Consider the following 16475-nt stretch of genomic DNA (forward strand, 5'->3'; position numbering starts at 1 on the left):
CACACCACCCGGCCTTGGCTGGGGCAGGTCGTGGAAAAGAAAGGCGAAGGGAAGAGAGACGACCTTTCAGCGAAGGCCCCCTACGTGCCAGGCCCCTTGCCTGGCGCCTCTTGCTTCCAGTAAGAGCCCTCCCAACCCTGCGGCCCTCAAGTGTGTGCAGGGAGGGGACAGGGGAGAAGGCTCCACTGTGCACGTGGGGGTGGTGGCCCCGCCGAGCCCTCATAGTCCCTGGTTTCCGCATTGAATGAGGCCCGCGGCTGGGGCCTCTGCACCCAGGCCTGTGTTCCTTCTCTCGGTGCCCCTGAGCCCCATCCGGCTGCGGCACCTCCTGAGCCTGCTTCTGCCCTTCCCGCAGCTGCGGCCCCGGGGCCATGCGGAGGCCCACGAGGAGGTCGGCGGCCACGCGCATCCCGTAGCCCAGGTGGCCCAGGTCTGCACCGCGGCGGCCTTGGCGCCATGGAGCCCCCGTATTCGCTGACGGCGCACTACGATGAGTTCCAAGAGGTCAAGTACGTGAGCCGCTGCGGCGCGGGGGGCGCGCGCGGGGCCTCCCTGCCCCCAGGCTTCCCGTTGGGCGCTGCGCGCAGCGCCGCCGGGGCCCGGTCCGGGCTGCCGCGCTGGAACCGGCGCGAGGTGTGCCTGCTGTCGGGGCTGGTGTTCGCCGCTGGCCTCTGCGCCATCCTGGCGGCTATGCTGGCCCTCAAATACCTGGGCCCGGTCGCGGTCGGCGGCGGCGCCTGTCCCGAGGGCTGCCCTGAGCGCAAGGCCTTCGCGCGCGCCGCTCGCTTCCTAGCCGCCAACCTGGACGCCAGCATCGACCCATGCCAGGACTTCTACTCGTTCGCCTGCGGCGGTTGGCTGCGGCGCCACGCCATCCCCGACGACAAGCTCACCTATGGCACCATCGCGGCCATCGGCGAGCAGAACGAGGAGCGCCTACGGCGCCTGCTGGCGCGGCCCGGGGGTGGGCCCGGCGGCGCGGCCCAGCGCAAGGTGCGCGCCTTCTTCCGCTCGTGCCTCGACATGAGCGAGATCGAGCGACTGGGCCCGCGACCCATGCTGGAGGTCATCGAGGACTGCGGGGGCTGGGACCTGGGCGGCGCGGAGGAGCGTCCGGGGGTCGCGGCGCGATGGGACCTCAACCGGTTGCTGTACAAGGCGCAGGGCGTGTACAGCGCCGCCGCGCTCTTCTCGCTCACGGTCAGCCTGGACGACAGGAACTCCTCGCGCTACGTCATCCGCGTGAGTGCGCCCCCTGAGCGCCCTGCCAGTGGCCGCGGATCCGGGGCTCAGTGGCCTTGCCCAGGGGTCCCTGCGCGCGGGAGGCGGGTGCGTGAGAGGAGAGGAGGGAAGAGGAGAGCAGGAGAGGGGAGGGGAGGGGAGCGCACAGCGGCAGAGCGCGGGAGGAGGGCGCAAGTAATTTCCCTGGGGTAATTGCGGTGTTTAGAGGAGCCGCGGGAGCCGCAATTTCCCAGCCCTCTGGCAGGCAGTGAGGGCCAGGAGGGAGGGGCGCGCCGGCGGGCTGGGCTGACATCTCCGCGAGGGCTAGAGCTGGCCCCAAAGCTAGGGGTCCCAACTGTCAGTGGGGGACCTACGAATGCCCCGGACAGATAAGGAAAGTGCAGACGTACAGGGGTAAGATTGGGCGTCCGCAGGCTGGGACAGTCAGGGATGGGGCTTTGGCCATCTCGTCTGGGTGGAAAGAGGGGCTGGGCCCAGTCTGCGTGCTTCTGCGGCTGTACTCATGGATGTCTGGTTGCTCTCTGGGCATTGGAGTGGAAATTCCCTCTGTTTAGGGAACACGAAGTGTGGGCCTCTGACCTCTGGCCCCTGTCTCCCTCCTCAGATTGACCAGGATGGGCTTACCCTGCCAGAGAGGACCCTGTACCTCGCTCAGGATGAGGAGAGTGAGAAGGTGCTGGGGCATGGGATGGGGAGGCAGGGAAGGCCTGGGGCCCCAGGAGGGGTAGATCCAGGCCAGGCCTGTCCCTGTCCCTGGGTGAGCCCCCTCCCCTGATGCAGATCCTGGCAGCATACAGGGTGTTCATGGAGCGAGTGCTCAGCCTCCTGGGTGTGGACGCTGTGGAACAGAAGGCCCAAGAGATCCTGCAGGTGGAGCAGTGGCTGGCCAACGTGAGCAGACCGGGGCTGGCAGCTGCCCTGGATTTGAGGGAGGGCATCATGGACCAAGGCTGGGTCAGCTGTGATCTCTCCCCACAGATCACTGTGTCAGAGTATGACGACCTACGGCGAGATGTCAGCTCCATGTACAACAAGGTGACGCTGGGGCAGCTGCAGAAGATCACCCCCCACGTGAGTGTGGCCCAGTCCTCGTGGGCAGGCAGGGTTGGGGGCAATGCTGCTGCTGGGACTACACAGTTATCTCTCCCCAGAGATGGGCAAACCCTTCCTTGGCCATGGACTGTCATGTCCCCTCGCTGCCTCTCTCTGCCCCTCTCCCTGTCTTCTGTGGCCCCTGCCAACCCCAGCCTCACTGTCCCTGTCCTTGGCCTCACAGTTGCGGTGGAAGTGGCTGCTAGACCAGATCTTCCAGGAGGACTTCTCAGAGGAAGAGGAGGTGGTGCTGCTGGCGACAGATTACATGCAGCAGGTGTCCCAGCTCATCCGCTCCACACCCCACCGGTATGGCTGCAGATCTGGCGTTTTCTGCCCAGCGGCCACTAGGTCCTTCCCCTGCACCCTGGACCTGTCTGCTGGGTGGGCTTTACATTTTCTGCTCTGCATAGCTGGGATGACCGCCTGTCCCTTCTTTGTGGGGCTGTCTGGGTCCTGGGTCCAGCCACAGGTTGGTGGGCACAGGTGGGGGTGGTGCCCTTGGTGGCCCACATGCATGTCCGTCTGGACACCCACTGGCTTCACCTGGCCCCCAGGGTCCTGCACAACTACCTGGTGTGGCGCGTGGTGGTGGTCCTGAGTGAGCACCTGTCCCCGCCATTCCGTGAGGCACTGCACGAGCTGGCACGGGAGATGGAGGGCAGCGACAAGCCACAGGAGCTGGCCCGGGTCTGCTTGGGCCAGGCCAATCGCCACTTTGGCATGGCGCTTGGCTCCCTCTTTGTACACGAGCACTTCTCAGCTGCCAGCAAAGCCAAGGTGGGTTGCCCTTGTTTGGGTGGGGAGGATGGTGCTGAATTGAGGATGGAGCCCTCCCGAGGCCATGGTCCTAACTTGGGGAGCCCCACATGTCCCCTGCAGGCAGGGGGACCAGGCCCTGCTAAGTACTCAGCGGATTCTGAGGCTCCAGGCTGCTCCTCCGCAGGCCTCCTCCTCCAGGAAGCTTATGTGGACTATCGACTGCAGGCGGACCTCCCTGCCAGGCCCCAGCCCACCTTCTCAGGCTTGCTCGGGAGGCGTGGCCTTAGGGATGTCTGTGGTCATTGCTGGGGCAGTTTCCTCCTCTAGCTTGTGAGCCCTCAGGGGTGCAGGGCCTGGATCCCCACCTCCAAAGTATCCTCTTGGTGTTCAGAAATGAGGTTTGGGCTTAGAAAGTGGTGCTTAAAGACAGGGGTACCCCTCCTGCCAGGAGTGATGGACCAGGCTGCTGGGTTGACCCTTGCTCCCTGACCCCTGACCCGGCAGGTGCAGCAGCTGGTGGAAGACATCAAGTACATCCTGGGCCAGCGCCTGGAGGAGCTGGACTGGATGGACGCTGAGACCAGGGCTGCTGCTCGGGCCAAGGTGAGGGGACCCAGTGTCATCGGCTGGTCCCATATACATTGAGCACCTACTGTGTGCCAGCAAAAGAGAACAAAAGGGACAAGGAGGCCTTCGTGGAGTTGACCAGGCCTGCCTCCCCCACTGTGAAGCCCACTCGCAGGCTGGCCTAGTGCTCCCTTCCTCGGTGGGTGGGGTGGGGGCGGGGGGCTGTCTCCCAATGCCCTGTGCACCTTCCCCTGCCCTTGGCCCGCAGCTCCAGTCCATGATGGTGATGGTCGGCTACCCGGACTTCCTGCTGAAACCCGATGCTGTGGACAAGGAGTATGAGGTGGGCCCTGACCCTGCCTGCCCAGCCTGTCCACAGCCCCTCTACTAATGGCACTCAGGAGGGCAGGTGGCCTGCACGGCTAGGTTGTTGCCCAGTCTGCAGGTAGCCCCGCCCTGGCCTGCTGTTGAGTGCCGCCCATGCCTCCTGCAGTTTGAGGTCCATGAGAAGACCTACTTCAAGAACATCTTGAACAGCATCCGCTTCAGCATCCAGCTCTCAGTTAAGAAGATTCGGCAGGAGGTGGACAAGTCCACGTGGGTGCCTGGCCCAGAGCTGGGGGTCAGGGAAGGGTTGTGGGGAAAGGGCAGGAGCTGGTGGGGCAAATCATCTCACAGCCATGCAGATATGGGGGGCACACAGGCCAGCACAGGGCATGGGGTGGGGGCCGGCAGGGTGACCCCCAGACTGTCAGGAGATGGCTGATGAGGAAGCTGTGATGTGAGGGTAGTGGGGGAGGGAGTGTGTGCCCCCATTCACCCCAGCGTCCGTCCACAGGTGGCTGCTCCCCCCACAGGCGCTCAATGCCTACTATCTACCCAACAAGAACCAGATGGGTAAGGGGATGTGTCCCTACGCCGGACAGGGCAGGGTCCGAAAGTAGATGTGTTTCCCACTGAGCACCCCCTTCTTGTAGTGTTCCCTGCGGGCATCCTGCAGCCCACCCTGTACGACCCTGACTTCCCACAGTGAGTACATAGCTTGCCCTGTTTGTGGCTGAGGGCAGGGCTGGCATGCAGACCTTGTCTACCAGGCGTGTGTCGGTGTACTGTGGCTCCAATCGCCCCAGACCCAGCTGGGTTCAGGAGTCAGGACAGCTGTGGACCCTGGCTCCCCACTGCATCCTTGGTTATTTAGAAAAATGTGTAGGTTTGTTATTTGTAACTTCCTGGGGTCTTCCTTACTTGTTTGAGGCTCATTTCGATGTTTCAAAGGTGGCACAACACTAACGATGAGGTAGGAGGAGAAACCCCTACGTGGGTGCCTCGGTTTCCCTCCTGTCTCCTCCAGCCCTGTTTCACCGCCCAGCCAGCTCTGTTAGATGTGATTTCCTAAAAGCAGCTGGATAGGTTCCACAGGCATTCACATAGCCCATAAGGAAGCTGAGGCACAAGTGCCCCTGGACCGCACGGATGCCTCTGTGGCCTCCCTGGGCCACCTCCTGGCCGGGCCAGGGGACATCTGGGGCCTGGGCAGCAGCGTAGGGCTCTCAGAGGGTGGTGAGGGCTAGGGCCTGATGCTGCTGCTGTGGGCCCAGGTCTCTCAACTACGGAGGCATCGGCACCATCATCGGACATGAGCTGACCCACGGCTACGACGACTGGGGTGAGGCCTGTTGGGGCCCGAGGGGATGGCCGGGAGCGGGCAGGACAGGCAGTGGAGAGGCAGGGTAGGGGATGGGCTAACTGGGGCTGGTGGGTGGGGAGGGGAGGGGGCTCAGGTGAGGGTGGGTCTCAGCCTGCTGCATTGCCCACAGGGGGCCAGTATGACCGCTCAGGGAACCTGCTGCACTGGTGGACCGAGGCCTCCTACAGCCGCTTCCTGCGAAAGGCCGAGTGCATCGTCCGTCTCTATGACAACTTCACTGTCTACAACCAGCGGGTGAGACCCCCACCTGCCCCTTGTGCCCCTCGGGCCTGGTGGGGCACCGGCCGGAAGCATCACACACACCCTTGCGCACGTGCCCATGTCCAAACAAAACCTGTGCCCAGGTCCCTGCACACACACTCAGTTCCCACGTACACTCACGTGGACATATAATGAGTGTCCGCAGACTTATGGAGGACAAGGGGGTTGGGGGAAAGAGTAGGGTTGGAGCCCCCCCTCAAACTCTCTGGGCAAGGGAAGAAGAGGGGTGGTAGGAATTAGGGGCTGGGGCCCAGGGTATCAATGCCTGAGGGAGGCCAGCTGGGCCCCAAGCAGCCCCCTGGCCTCTTCCCTTCCCGGCAGGTGAACGGGAAACACACGCTTGGGGAGAACATCGCAGATATGGGCGGCCTCAAGCTGGCCTACCACGTGAGCGGCCTGCCTGCGCTCCACCCCTGCTGCGGGAGGGACGGGGGCTGATGGGGACTCCAGATGAGGGACAGAGCTGCCTCTCCCTGCCCACCCTGCTGAGCTCTGGCCGGGGGTGGGGCAGGGCATGTGCTGGGGACACGGTCCACTGGAAGAGGAAGGATTCACAGGCCCCCCTTCACAGGGAGAGCAGGGAGGGCTACCTAGATGGAGGACAGAGAGGAAGCAGAGCCCAGGGTGGGCGGGCTTAGCAGGTCCATGCTCTCTCTGTCCCCAGGCCTATCAGAAGTGGGTGCGGGAGCACGGCCCAGAGCACCCACTGCCCCGGCTCAAGTACACACACGACCAGCTCTTCTTCATCGCTTTTGCCCAGGTGGGCCGGGTGGGGGATTGGACTGGGAGCCTTGGGGTGGGGACACGGCATCCAGGGTCAGTCCCAGCCCTGCCTTGCCCAGGCCTCGCATGGACAGCCTGTCTCTCATCACCTGTCCCCTCAGAGGTGATGGTCCTGTGGTGCCGAGGGGGCCTACGGCCTTGTGTGCTGGGTGGGGGCAAGGGGGTGGATGCCCGGCTTCATCTCCCCCTCCTCCCCTCCACCCCGCTCCTGGACCCAGAACTGGTGCATCAAGCGGCGGTCGCAGTCCATCTACCTGCAGGTGCTGACCGACAAGCATGCCCCCGAGCACTACAGGTATGCCCACCTGCCCGCCTGGCCTCGTCCACTCCTTGAGTTTGGGGTGGGATCAGGGGGCATGGGAAGGAATAAAAGTCACCCCTGGTTGCCGGGGTTGGAGTGGCTGCAGGGCCCCACACCGTGTGGTCTCTCCCCACCCCAGGGTGCTGGGCAGTGTGTCCCAGTTTGAGGAGTTCGGCCGGGCTTTCCACTGTCCCAAGGACTCGCCCATGAACCCTGCCCACAAGTGTTCTGTGTGGTGAGCCTGGCTGCCCGCCTGCACGCCCCCACTGCCCCCGCACGAATCTCCTCCTGCTGGCTACCGGGGCAGGCATGCACCCGGTGCCAGCCCCGCTCTGGGCACCACCTGCCTTCCAGCCCCTCCAGGACCCGGCCCCCCCTGCTGCCCCTCACTTCAGGAGGGGCCTGGAGCAGGGGTGAGGCTGGACTTTGGGGGGCTGTGAGGGAAATATGCTGGGGTCCCCAGATTCTGCTCTAAGGGGGCCAGACCCTCTGCCAGGCTGGATTGTACGGGCCCCACCTTCGCTGTGTTCTTGCTGCAAAGTCTGGTCAATAAATCACTGTACTGTTGCCTTGGCCTCTTCACGGGTCCCCAGGGCAGGCGGAGCTCGAGAGAGCCCTCTGCAGGGAGGCTAGGGCGCTTAGCACAACTGGGACCCTGGAGAGGACCTTCTTGTCTCCTGGTTGCCCTGGCCTGGCCGCCTGTGTCCAGCCTTCCTGGACTCTTCTATCTTTTCCACCAACCGACAATACTTCCCTGGCCCAGCCGCCCTCCCCCAAAGCCTTGCCCAGGGCTTCTTGCCCAGTTCTGGGGCACCCCTAGTTCAGCCTCATGGCCTGGTGACCCACGTTCCAGGGTGACGCTGGGACTTACGTCCCCTGCAAGTCGAAGTAGAAGCTTCTGCCTTGTCTTAGCCTGGTCCTTGGCCTCAGCCTGCCTGGAGAAGGGGATAGTGATCCACACTTACATGGAGGTGAGGCCGACTCACAGGACATCTCGGCCTCTCCTCCAGTGTGGAGACAGGCTCCTGGGGTGCAGAAAGGAGAGGACTGGTAGGAATGGTAGGCTCCTGGCATGAGGAGGGTGGACAGAGGCAGGGAGTGCTGCCCAGGCTGGAGGCTGCCGGCTGGCCCTGCCCGATCATGGAGGGGCGGCAGGGGGAGGGGGGATTATCCTATCGGGCAGCCCCACTCAGGGATCCCGAGTCTGCATTGAGGGGGACCAGCAGGCACCTGCCCTTCCTCCCAGGTCTGTTATTCTTCCTTCGGGGGTGGCCTAGAGGGGTTAACCCCTCCCTGGGCACCGCCCGGTGTGGCCATCCCCATCTCTTGAATGGAAGTGGCGAATCTCTTGCCAGCCCAGCTCTTGTCGTTGTGCTCTGACAGCGCCTGCGTGCACCCTGTCCCCAGCCTTGAGAGACCTTTAAAAAGTCCTTGTTATCTGAGCCTTGGGCAGGACAGCCATGCGTGGCCCTGCGGAGGAGGCTGGAACTGAGAAGGATACCCACGGGAGTGGCCAGTACGGGATGGGGCGGGGCCCTTCCTCCCAGTCTGCAGGCAGCTGATACTGGGTTCCAAGGTGTCAGGGAAGACTGCAGAGGCTCAGTCCAGGGCACCGAGCCTGGCTCAGAGCTGCCTGTCAAGGGCTACTTCACAGCGTGCTCCTTGGAGGACCCCAGGCCCCATGCAGGTGCTGTTTCCAGACCTTTCATCCTGAGCTGGGCACACACGTGTCCCTTGGGCAGCTGGAGCAGTACAACAGTCCTCTTCCTGCCACTCTCCTGGGTGGGGCCTGGTGTCTGGGACCTTCCATACCCCTAGGCCCACCCCATCCCTCTGATCTGGGATCCTGGTTGGAACTGGGATCTGCAGGCCCAGCCCTCTTGCCCTCACCCTGGGCTCCTGCAGTTTCCCAGCTTTACCCAAGACCAATCCCTCCTGTGTCCACACCGGCTTAGGGGAGGCCTCAGCATCAGGGGAGCCTGTGGGGTGAGCAGCCAGCAAAGCCAACAGACAGGGGTCCCTTCTGCCCAGCTCAGGAAATGGCAATGAGGCTGGGACGCTCCTGGGGCCGGGCCTTTTCCCTCTGTGCCCTGCTGAGGATGCAGTGAGGACGGGTGCAGGGAGGGGCTGGGACAAGACATGAGGTTCCTGGCTTCCAGGCTGGTCCAGAGCAAGTGGCCTGATGCCCAGCAGCACTGTGTGTCACCCGCTGGTTCCCAAACTGCTTTTTCAGACAGGCCCTAGGAGCATCCCCACCGTAACCCAGTGAGATGGACAGAGTGGCAGGAGCCCCTTTAACAGATGGGCCACATGCCCCCCAAAGGCCACACTGCTCATGTCAGGGTCTTGTGGAGCTTGGGTGTCAGCATGGGTGCATCACGTGTTCCGCTGGGAGACCAGGCACGCAGCATAGTCCCAGCCATTTCTGTGTCTACCAGGCCCTGTCCTAGGATCCGCATTGGGCTGTCGATGACTGTGAGTCTACTGGGGTCGAGGAATGTGAATGAGCTCAGCATAGCTACCCACCCGGCCTCCGTTTCCCTTGTGTTCAGTGAGGGGACATCAGCCTGGCTCTGAAGGCCCTTCCTGGGTGCCATGATGAAGGATTGGCATGCCTGCCCCCCATTTCCTCCCCAGGTCTGCAGAGCTCCCCCACCTTGGCTGCGAGCTTGCCTCAGAGTTCTCAGGGCCTAGGATGTTGGGGGTGCCTGTGGGTGCCACCTCTGTACAGACTCAGGAAGGATTTGAAGCCAGCAGAGAAGTGGGTTTGTGCCCAAGCTTCCCATCCTAGGGCCAAAGAGGGGACATTGGTGAATGTGGGGGCTGAGCCCAGCTCCAGCTTAGTGGTCCTGGGATTTCTGGGATACCCAGGAAGGGGCACATGGCATCTGGTGCCACTGAACAGCCCTGAGACCCAGCCCATTCTAACTAGCTCCAGGGAGCCCAGATTTAAGTTCCCACCATCCCTATGGTTGTTTCTATGCTGGCCCTGATGTCCAGGACCCTGGGAGGGCTCAGCTGGTAAGTGCCATAGATACAGTATTTTTAAATGGCTGAAAAATTTTATATTTCCAAATATGATGGAAGCCCAGAGTCCTTCACCTGCAAATGCCTCTGGGGGCAGGTTCTGCGGTGGGAGACTGGGTTTCTCCACATGGCCCCTTGGATGGGCTGGTTCTTTCCCACCTCCATGCCCCCCATGGGGGCAGCACCCTAATTCATTTCTTCCCTGGGTGCCACCCACACAATCCTGGGTGGGTCACAGCCTTTGCTGAAGTTTCAGGGTGCCAGAGGGGGTGTGGCCCATCAGCTGCTGAGATCTGCTGTCTCTTTCTCTCCTCCCTCCCCCTGCTGAGCTCCTCCCCTCTCCCCGAAGCTGGTTGAAGGAACCCACTTTCCCAGGATTGATGATAAAGAGTAGTTTCCCTTTCCCCCTGCCTGCTCCAGGCGTGTCCAGAGGCTGAGCACTGTCTCTGTCCCCATGGGTGGGCTCTCAAGGACATTCAGCAGCAGGACAGGGCAGGACAGGGCTCAAGAGTCCAGCTTTCCTTCTCCCATCCCCACGGCCTCTGTACCAGTGAGACGGCAGAGGGTTATTTTTATAGATGTGAATTTCACTGTCTACCATCCCTTAAGAAGCAGAAGGGACTATAATCTGTTTTTGTTTCAATTAGCATCTTCCCCTTCCTGCTCCCCTTGCAAGGGGCCACAGGACACTTCCATCAGCTCCCTACAGCCTGCAGGGTAGGCTTCTTCTTCTTTTTTTTTTTTTTTTGAGATGGAGTTTCACTCTTGTTGCCTAAGCTGGAGTGCAATGGTATGATCTCGGCTCACTGCAACCTCTGCCTCCTGGGTTCAAGGGATTCTCCTGTCTCAGACCCCTGAGTAGCTGGGATTACAGGTGCACACCAGCACCCTGGCTAATTTTTTGTATTTTTAGTAGAAACGGGGTTTCACCATGTTAGCCAGGCTGGTCTCAAACTCCTGCCCTCAGGTGATCCTCCTGCTTCGGCCTCCCAAAGTGCTGGGATTATGGCATGAGCCACTGTGCCTGGCCAAAGGGGGCTTCTTGAGAAGCTGAGACCCTTTAGGCTTTGGAGTCAGCAGCTGGCCCTCCTGGGTCTAAGTCACTGCACAGCAATTGATCCATAAGAGGCTGTCGTTGGGAGGATTTTATGGAGAAGAACCCAGACCACCGATCATGCTATCTATAGTTCCTTCCTATTGCTTATAGAAGGTTTCAGGACAATGGAAAACTCAGCCCATGTACCCCAAGGAAGCCCTTGCTCTATAAGCTCACTTGTCACTGCATTTTGGAGTCCACGATGGATGGCACATAACTGACTAAGCCCTCGGCAGCTGTGCACTTCATCCCCATATGAGAAGAGCAGCTCTTCTCCGCTGCCTCCATCAGGCGGTCACTCAGCTTTGCCTGGAAAACCATGAGGGGCAGGAACTGCCACTTCTCAAGACCCCTTCCCCTTGGGGAAAACCTTAGCTGTGTCCTGACCTGGCCTTTCCTGCAGAGTCCTTAGAATGAGCAGGAATCCACACCCTAGTGTCCTGGTGTGACCCCTGCCCTAGTGACTCCTCTTCATATGGTCCAAGGTGAGCCACAGGTTCCTTCTCTTATCCAAGCCAAATACCCCTTTTTGTCCCTACTGCTGTTCATGTGACATGGGTTGTGGCTTATGTTGGGGTTTCTCTCTGGGGCCTCCTTTCCATCTGCGTGGCTTGGGGGTTTTCAGCCCTCACTTGTTTGCAGCCCATCTTAGAGGTGCTGTCCCACATGTTCCCCTGGCCGTTCCTACTCCCCCACTATCAAGTGTGGCTTATTTTACTCTGTGTCACTGACTCAGGCCACCCTGCTCCTTGACAGCTGGTGCACTCTGCTGTAGCAGAAATAAACCAACCCCAAGCAGCATGGTGGAATGGGAAGCTCCTGAATCTCCCCCAACCCAGAAATGCACCAGATAGATCCATTCATGGGTCAGTTTCCTCAAGAGAAAGTCAGAGACCAGTTGAGACTCCTACCCATTGAGCAAAGGAGAAAGTCACTTTGAATGGTTAGGAGAGTGGAGGCATATTCGGGCATGGCTCTGGGCACCTCACCACCCAGCTGGGAAGGAATCACCCCAGCTTCCTTCTCTCTGTGGAGAGGAGGGTTTGGGCTTTAAATATAGCACCCTAACTCTAAAGTTCCCCACAGTTTGGCTCTTATTTTGCCAGCTCTGGGAGCAGAGATTAGACACATACGAGTCTCTCTAGACCACAGGAACAAAGCAGCAGTTTCATATGGGCATACGAGCACTTCCAGTGGCTTTATCCTCTGGGAACAGTACAGAGAAGGGGCTTAAGAAGAACAGCCCCCTGTTTCTCCCTCAGATAGAGCACCCCAACTTTTACAGCTTCCACTTGAAAGACTGCATCCTAAACCTCCTAGCTCTGGGGGCAAAGGAGACTGGCATGAATGTGTCTCTCTAGACCACAGGAAGAAAGCAGCATTTTTATACAGGTGCAACAAACACTTCCAGGGTCTTCATCTGCCATGAGGAGCACAGAGAAGGGGCTTAAAAAAACACAGCCCCCTCTTTGTCCCTGGAAAGGGTTTATACCAAAAATTGAGTTCCCCAACTTTACAGCTACCTCCCAAAGGACTCCATCCTAAACCTCCTAGCTCTGTGAACAGAAGGGACCAGGTATAGGTGAGTCTCCTTAATCAGTGGTTTTAGATGAGTGGTGGTTTTAGATGAGTGTGTAGACACTTTCATGGGCTACACCCCCTTGGAGCAGTGCAGAAAGAGGCAGGAACGTGCAGTTCCCATTTACTCTCCAGAAGAGGCTCTCGGCACACACTTCCAGTGGCTACTTGATGGTCTGCCTTCTAAATGAACTTGCATAAAGCAGCTAACTGGGCAATGGAACAGAACAGGAGTCCTTCGACAGAGCTTGGTGCTTTATAAGCCTTCCCTCGGGCTCACCCTGGTGATAAATCGAGGCTTACCCATTCTTCATGAAAGGAGTTTGGCCAAGTGCCAAGTGCCAGAACTTCTCTAGCTCCCAGCTAAGGGACTGTGTTTTTAATTACCAGTTCTGGGACTCAGTGGGGCTTTGCATTCTTGAGTGGCCCTAGACCACAAAAAACAAAGAGGTGGGCCCAATGTCAGCAGCTATCTCCCCAGGATCAAAGAGTGCAGCCTGTACAAATGCCTGTACAGGCATTTGCCACAGGTTTTATCCCCAGATTAATGCAGAGAAAGTGGGAGACAAATGCCTGCACTCAGCTTCACTGTAAAGATAGAAGGAACTGGAACACATATCCAACACCCAACCTTTCCAGCTACATCTAGAGAGTCTGGCTGCCATCTTACTGGTATTAGGTACTAACATGATGTAGTACAACCCAAGCTCTAGAGGGCCACCGCAAATAGAGGTAGCAGTCTGGATAAACACAAAGATTTAAGGGACATCTTAAAATCCCGGGTTAAATTGATTGGCGAGATTCTTCTACATGAGACCAGTCTCACAAGACTGAGGGAAGTAGTTGTCCTATCTAATCCAAAGAGACCAATACAGAGAGTCAAGGAAAATGAAGAAACAGGGGATGATATTCCAAATAAAGGAACAATACGAATCTCCAGTGAAGAACCAATCCAAGTGAAGTGGAGATGTGTGATTTAACTGAATTCAAAATAATGGTCATAAAGATGCTCACCAAGGTCAGGAGAGCAATACAAAAACAAACTGAGAATTTCAACAAAGAGACAGAAATTATTTAAAAGTACCGAACAGAAATCATAGCGCTGAAGAATACTATAACTGAACTGAAAAAGAGGATAAACAGCAGACTAGATCATGCAGAAGAAAGAATCTATAAATTCAAAGACAGGCCACTGGAAATCATCTAATATGCGAAGCAAAAAGAATGAAAAGGATTGAAGATAGCTTAAGATACTTACAACTTATGCATTATTGGCGTGCCAGAAGGAGAAGAAAGAGAGAGAAAGGGATAGAAAACATATTCAAAGAAATAGTGGCAGAAAACATTGCAAGCCTAGGGAATGAAATAGAAAGCCAGATCCAGGAAGCCCAGAGGAATCCAGAGAGATCCACACCAAGACACATTGTAATCGAATTGTCAGTAGTTAAAAAGAGTATTGAAAGCAACAAGGGAAAAGTGAATCATCATGTATAAGGGAACCCCCATATGACTATAAGCATAGTTCTCAACAAAAACCTTGCAGGCCATAAGGGAGTGGGATGATACATTCAAAATCCTGAAAGGAAAAAAAAAGCCAACTAATAATACTATACCCAGCAATTCTGTCTCTAAAAAATGAAGGGGTGATAAAGACTTCCTCAGACAAAAACTGAGAGGGTTTTTGTTTTAGACCTGCTTTACAAGAAATGCTAAAAGGATTTTTTCAAGCTGAAAGAAGAGGATGTTAATTAGTAGTAATATGAAAACATATGAAAGTATAAAACTCATTGGTAAAAGTAAGTACATTGTCAAATCCAAAATACTCTATTACCATAATGGCAGCAGGTAAATCATTTATATCTCCAGTACAAAGGTTAAAAGGTAAAACTATTAAAAACAACTAGAGCCACAGTGATTTGTTAAAAGATACAAATTATAAAAAGATGTAAAGTGTGACACCAAAAACATAAAATGGGAGGAGGAGAAGTAAAAGTGTAGAGTTTATATGTGCAATCAAAATTAAGTTGTTGTCAACTTAAAATAACCAGTTAAGTATAAGATGGCTTATGTAAGCCTTAGGGTAACCACAAAGCAAAAGCCTGTAATAGATACACAACAGATAAAAAGAACAGTTCCCACGCATAGCAGTATAGAAAGCCATCAAATCACAAAGGAAAAAAAACAAGAGGAAGAAAGGGACAAAAGATCTACAAAATACCCAGGAAATAATGAACAAAATGGTACTAGTAAGTCCTTACCTATCAATAATTAGTTTGAATGTAAATGGGTTAAATTCTCCAATCAAATGCACAGAATAGTTAATGGATAAAATAACAAGACCCAACATATGTTGCCTACACGAGACTCACTTTGCCTTAAAGGACACTCATAGACTGAAAGTGAAAGGATAGAAAAAGATATTCCAAGCAAATGGGATAAAAAAGAGAAGAGAGGTAGCTATACTTATTTCAGACAAAATATACTTTTGTGTGTGTGTGTGCGTGTGTGCGTGCGTGTGTGTGTGTGTGTGTGTGATGGAGTCTTCCTCTGTTGCCCAAGCTGGGGTGCAGTGATGCGATCTCAGCTCACTGCAACCTCCACCTCCCAGATTCAAGGGATTCTCCTGCCTCAGCCTCCCGAGTAGCTGGGATTACAGGTGTGCACCACCACGCCTGGCTAAATTTTGTATTTTTAGTATAAACAGGGTTTCACCATGTTGGCCAGTCTGGTCTCGAACTCCTGACCTCAGGTGATCCTCCTACCTGGGCCTCCCAAAGTGCTGGGATTACAGGTGTGAGCCACTGTGCCTGGCCCAGACAAAATATACTTTAGATGAAAAACTGTAAAAAGAGACAAAGTCATTGTATAGTGACATTCTATAGTGGTGAATTCATCAAGAGGATATAACAAGTACAAATACATATGCACCCAACTTTGGAGCACCTAAATATATGAAGCATGCCTGCAATCTCAGCACTTTGAGAGGCCAAGGAGGGAGGATTGCTTGAGGCCAGGAATTTGAGACCAGCCTGGGTATGATAGCAAAACCCCATCCCTACAATCAGTCAATCAAGCAACCAAACAAGCAAACTTAAGGGATCTGAAGAAAGATGTAGACTACAACATAATAATAGTAGTGAATTGCAATTCCTCACTTTCAGCATTGGACAGATCCAAACAGAAAGTCAATAACGAAACATCGGATTCGAACTACACTTTAGACCAAATGGGTCTAACAGATATATATAGACCATTCCACCTAAAAGCAGCATAATACACATTCTTCTCAAGTGAACATAAAACATTCTTCAAGGTATGTCATATATTAGGCTACAAAATAAGTCTTAACAAATTTAAGAAGATTGAAATTGGCCAGGTATAGCGGCTCACTTCTATAATCACAACATTGTGGAAGACTGAAGCGTGAGGATCACTTGAGCCCATGAGTTTGAGACCAGCCTGGGCCACATAGAGACACTGGACATGGTAGTGCATGCCTGTAGTCCCAGCTCCTAGGGAGGCTGAGTCAGGAGGATTGCTTGAGCCTGGGAGTTCGAGGTTGCAGTGAGTGGTGATCAGCACCACTGCACTCCAGCCTGGGCGACAGAGCAAGACTCCGTCTCAGAAAAAAACAAAAACAAAAACAAAAACACCTCAACAAAGTAGGTATGCAAGGAACATTCCTCAACTCAGTGAAGCTCATGTATGACAAGTCCACAGCCAACATCATACTCAACAGTGATAAGTTGAAAGCTTCTCCTCTAAGATCAGGAACAAGGCAAGGATGCCTGCTCTGTTCCACATGGTACTGGAAATCTTAGCCAGAGCAATTCAGCAAGAAAAAGAAATAAAAGGTATCCTAATAGGAAAGGATGAAGTGACATTGTCTCTGTTTGCTGACATGATCTTATATATAAAATATCCTAAACAGTTCACCCCAAAAACTGTTAGAACTGATAAACAAATTCCGTAAAGTTGCAGGATACAAAATCAACTTACAAAAAGCAGTAGTGTTTCTTTATACTAGCAACTGTCTGAAAAAGAAATTAAGAAAACAA

General features: G+C 55.7%; 1 protein-coding gene across 2 annotated transcripts; it reads left to right on the plus strand.

Moving 5' to 3' along the window:
- The first annotated feature begins 355 nt into the window (after positions 1–355).
- Positions 356–7283, plus strand: ECEL1 (endothelin converting enzyme like 1). 2 transcript variants are annotated; one of them, XM_032753301.2, is made up of 17 exons: positions 356–1242; positions 1847–1915; positions 2023–2133; positions 2221–2313; positions 2519–2643; positions 2892–3114; positions 3601–3699; positions 3932–4006; positions 4157–4260; positions 4502–4560; positions 4641–4692; positions 5262–5329; positions 5481–5605; positions 5954–6019; positions 6297–6392; positions 6634–6710; positions 6856–7283. In XM_032753301.2, exons 1-17 carry the CDS (start codon positions 457–459, stop codon positions 6953–6955), a joined length of 2328 nt encoding a protein of 775 aa, XP_032609192.1. In that variant the 5' UTR covers positions 356–456; the 3' UTR covers positions 6956–7283. The 2 variants fall into 2 exon arrangements, with proteins under 2 accessions (XP_032609192.1, XP_058293187.1); XM_058437204.1 differs by lacking the exon at positions 5954–6019 and having other exon boundaries at positions 457–1242; positions 6856–7258.
- The last annotated feature ends 9192 nt before the right edge of the window (positions 7284–16475 follow it).

This window comes from Hylobates moloch, unplaced genomic scaffold, assembly GCF_009828535.3.
Source record: "Hylobates moloch isolate HMO894 unplaced genomic scaffold, HMol_V3 SCAFFOLD_1, whole genome shotgun sequence".
NCBI classification, from domain to species: Eukaryota; Metazoa; Chordata; class Mammalia; order Primates; family Hylobatidae; genus Hylobates; species Hylobates moloch.

Bases quoted from the DNA above. Each gene is read 5' to 3' on its own strand.
- ECEL1 (XM_032753301.2), top strand. From the start codon at position 457: ATGGAGCCCCCGTATTCGCTGACGGCGCACTACGATGAGTTCCAAGAG. The intron at 1,916-2,022 runs GTGCTGGGGCAT...CCCCTGATGCAG, and splicing joins AGGATGAGGAGAGTGAGAAG to ATCCTGGCAGCATACAGGGT. The intron at 3,115-3,600 runs GTGGGTTGCCCT...CTGACCCGGCAG, and splicing joins CAGCTGCCAGCAAAGCCAAG to GTGCAGCAGCTGGTGGAAGA.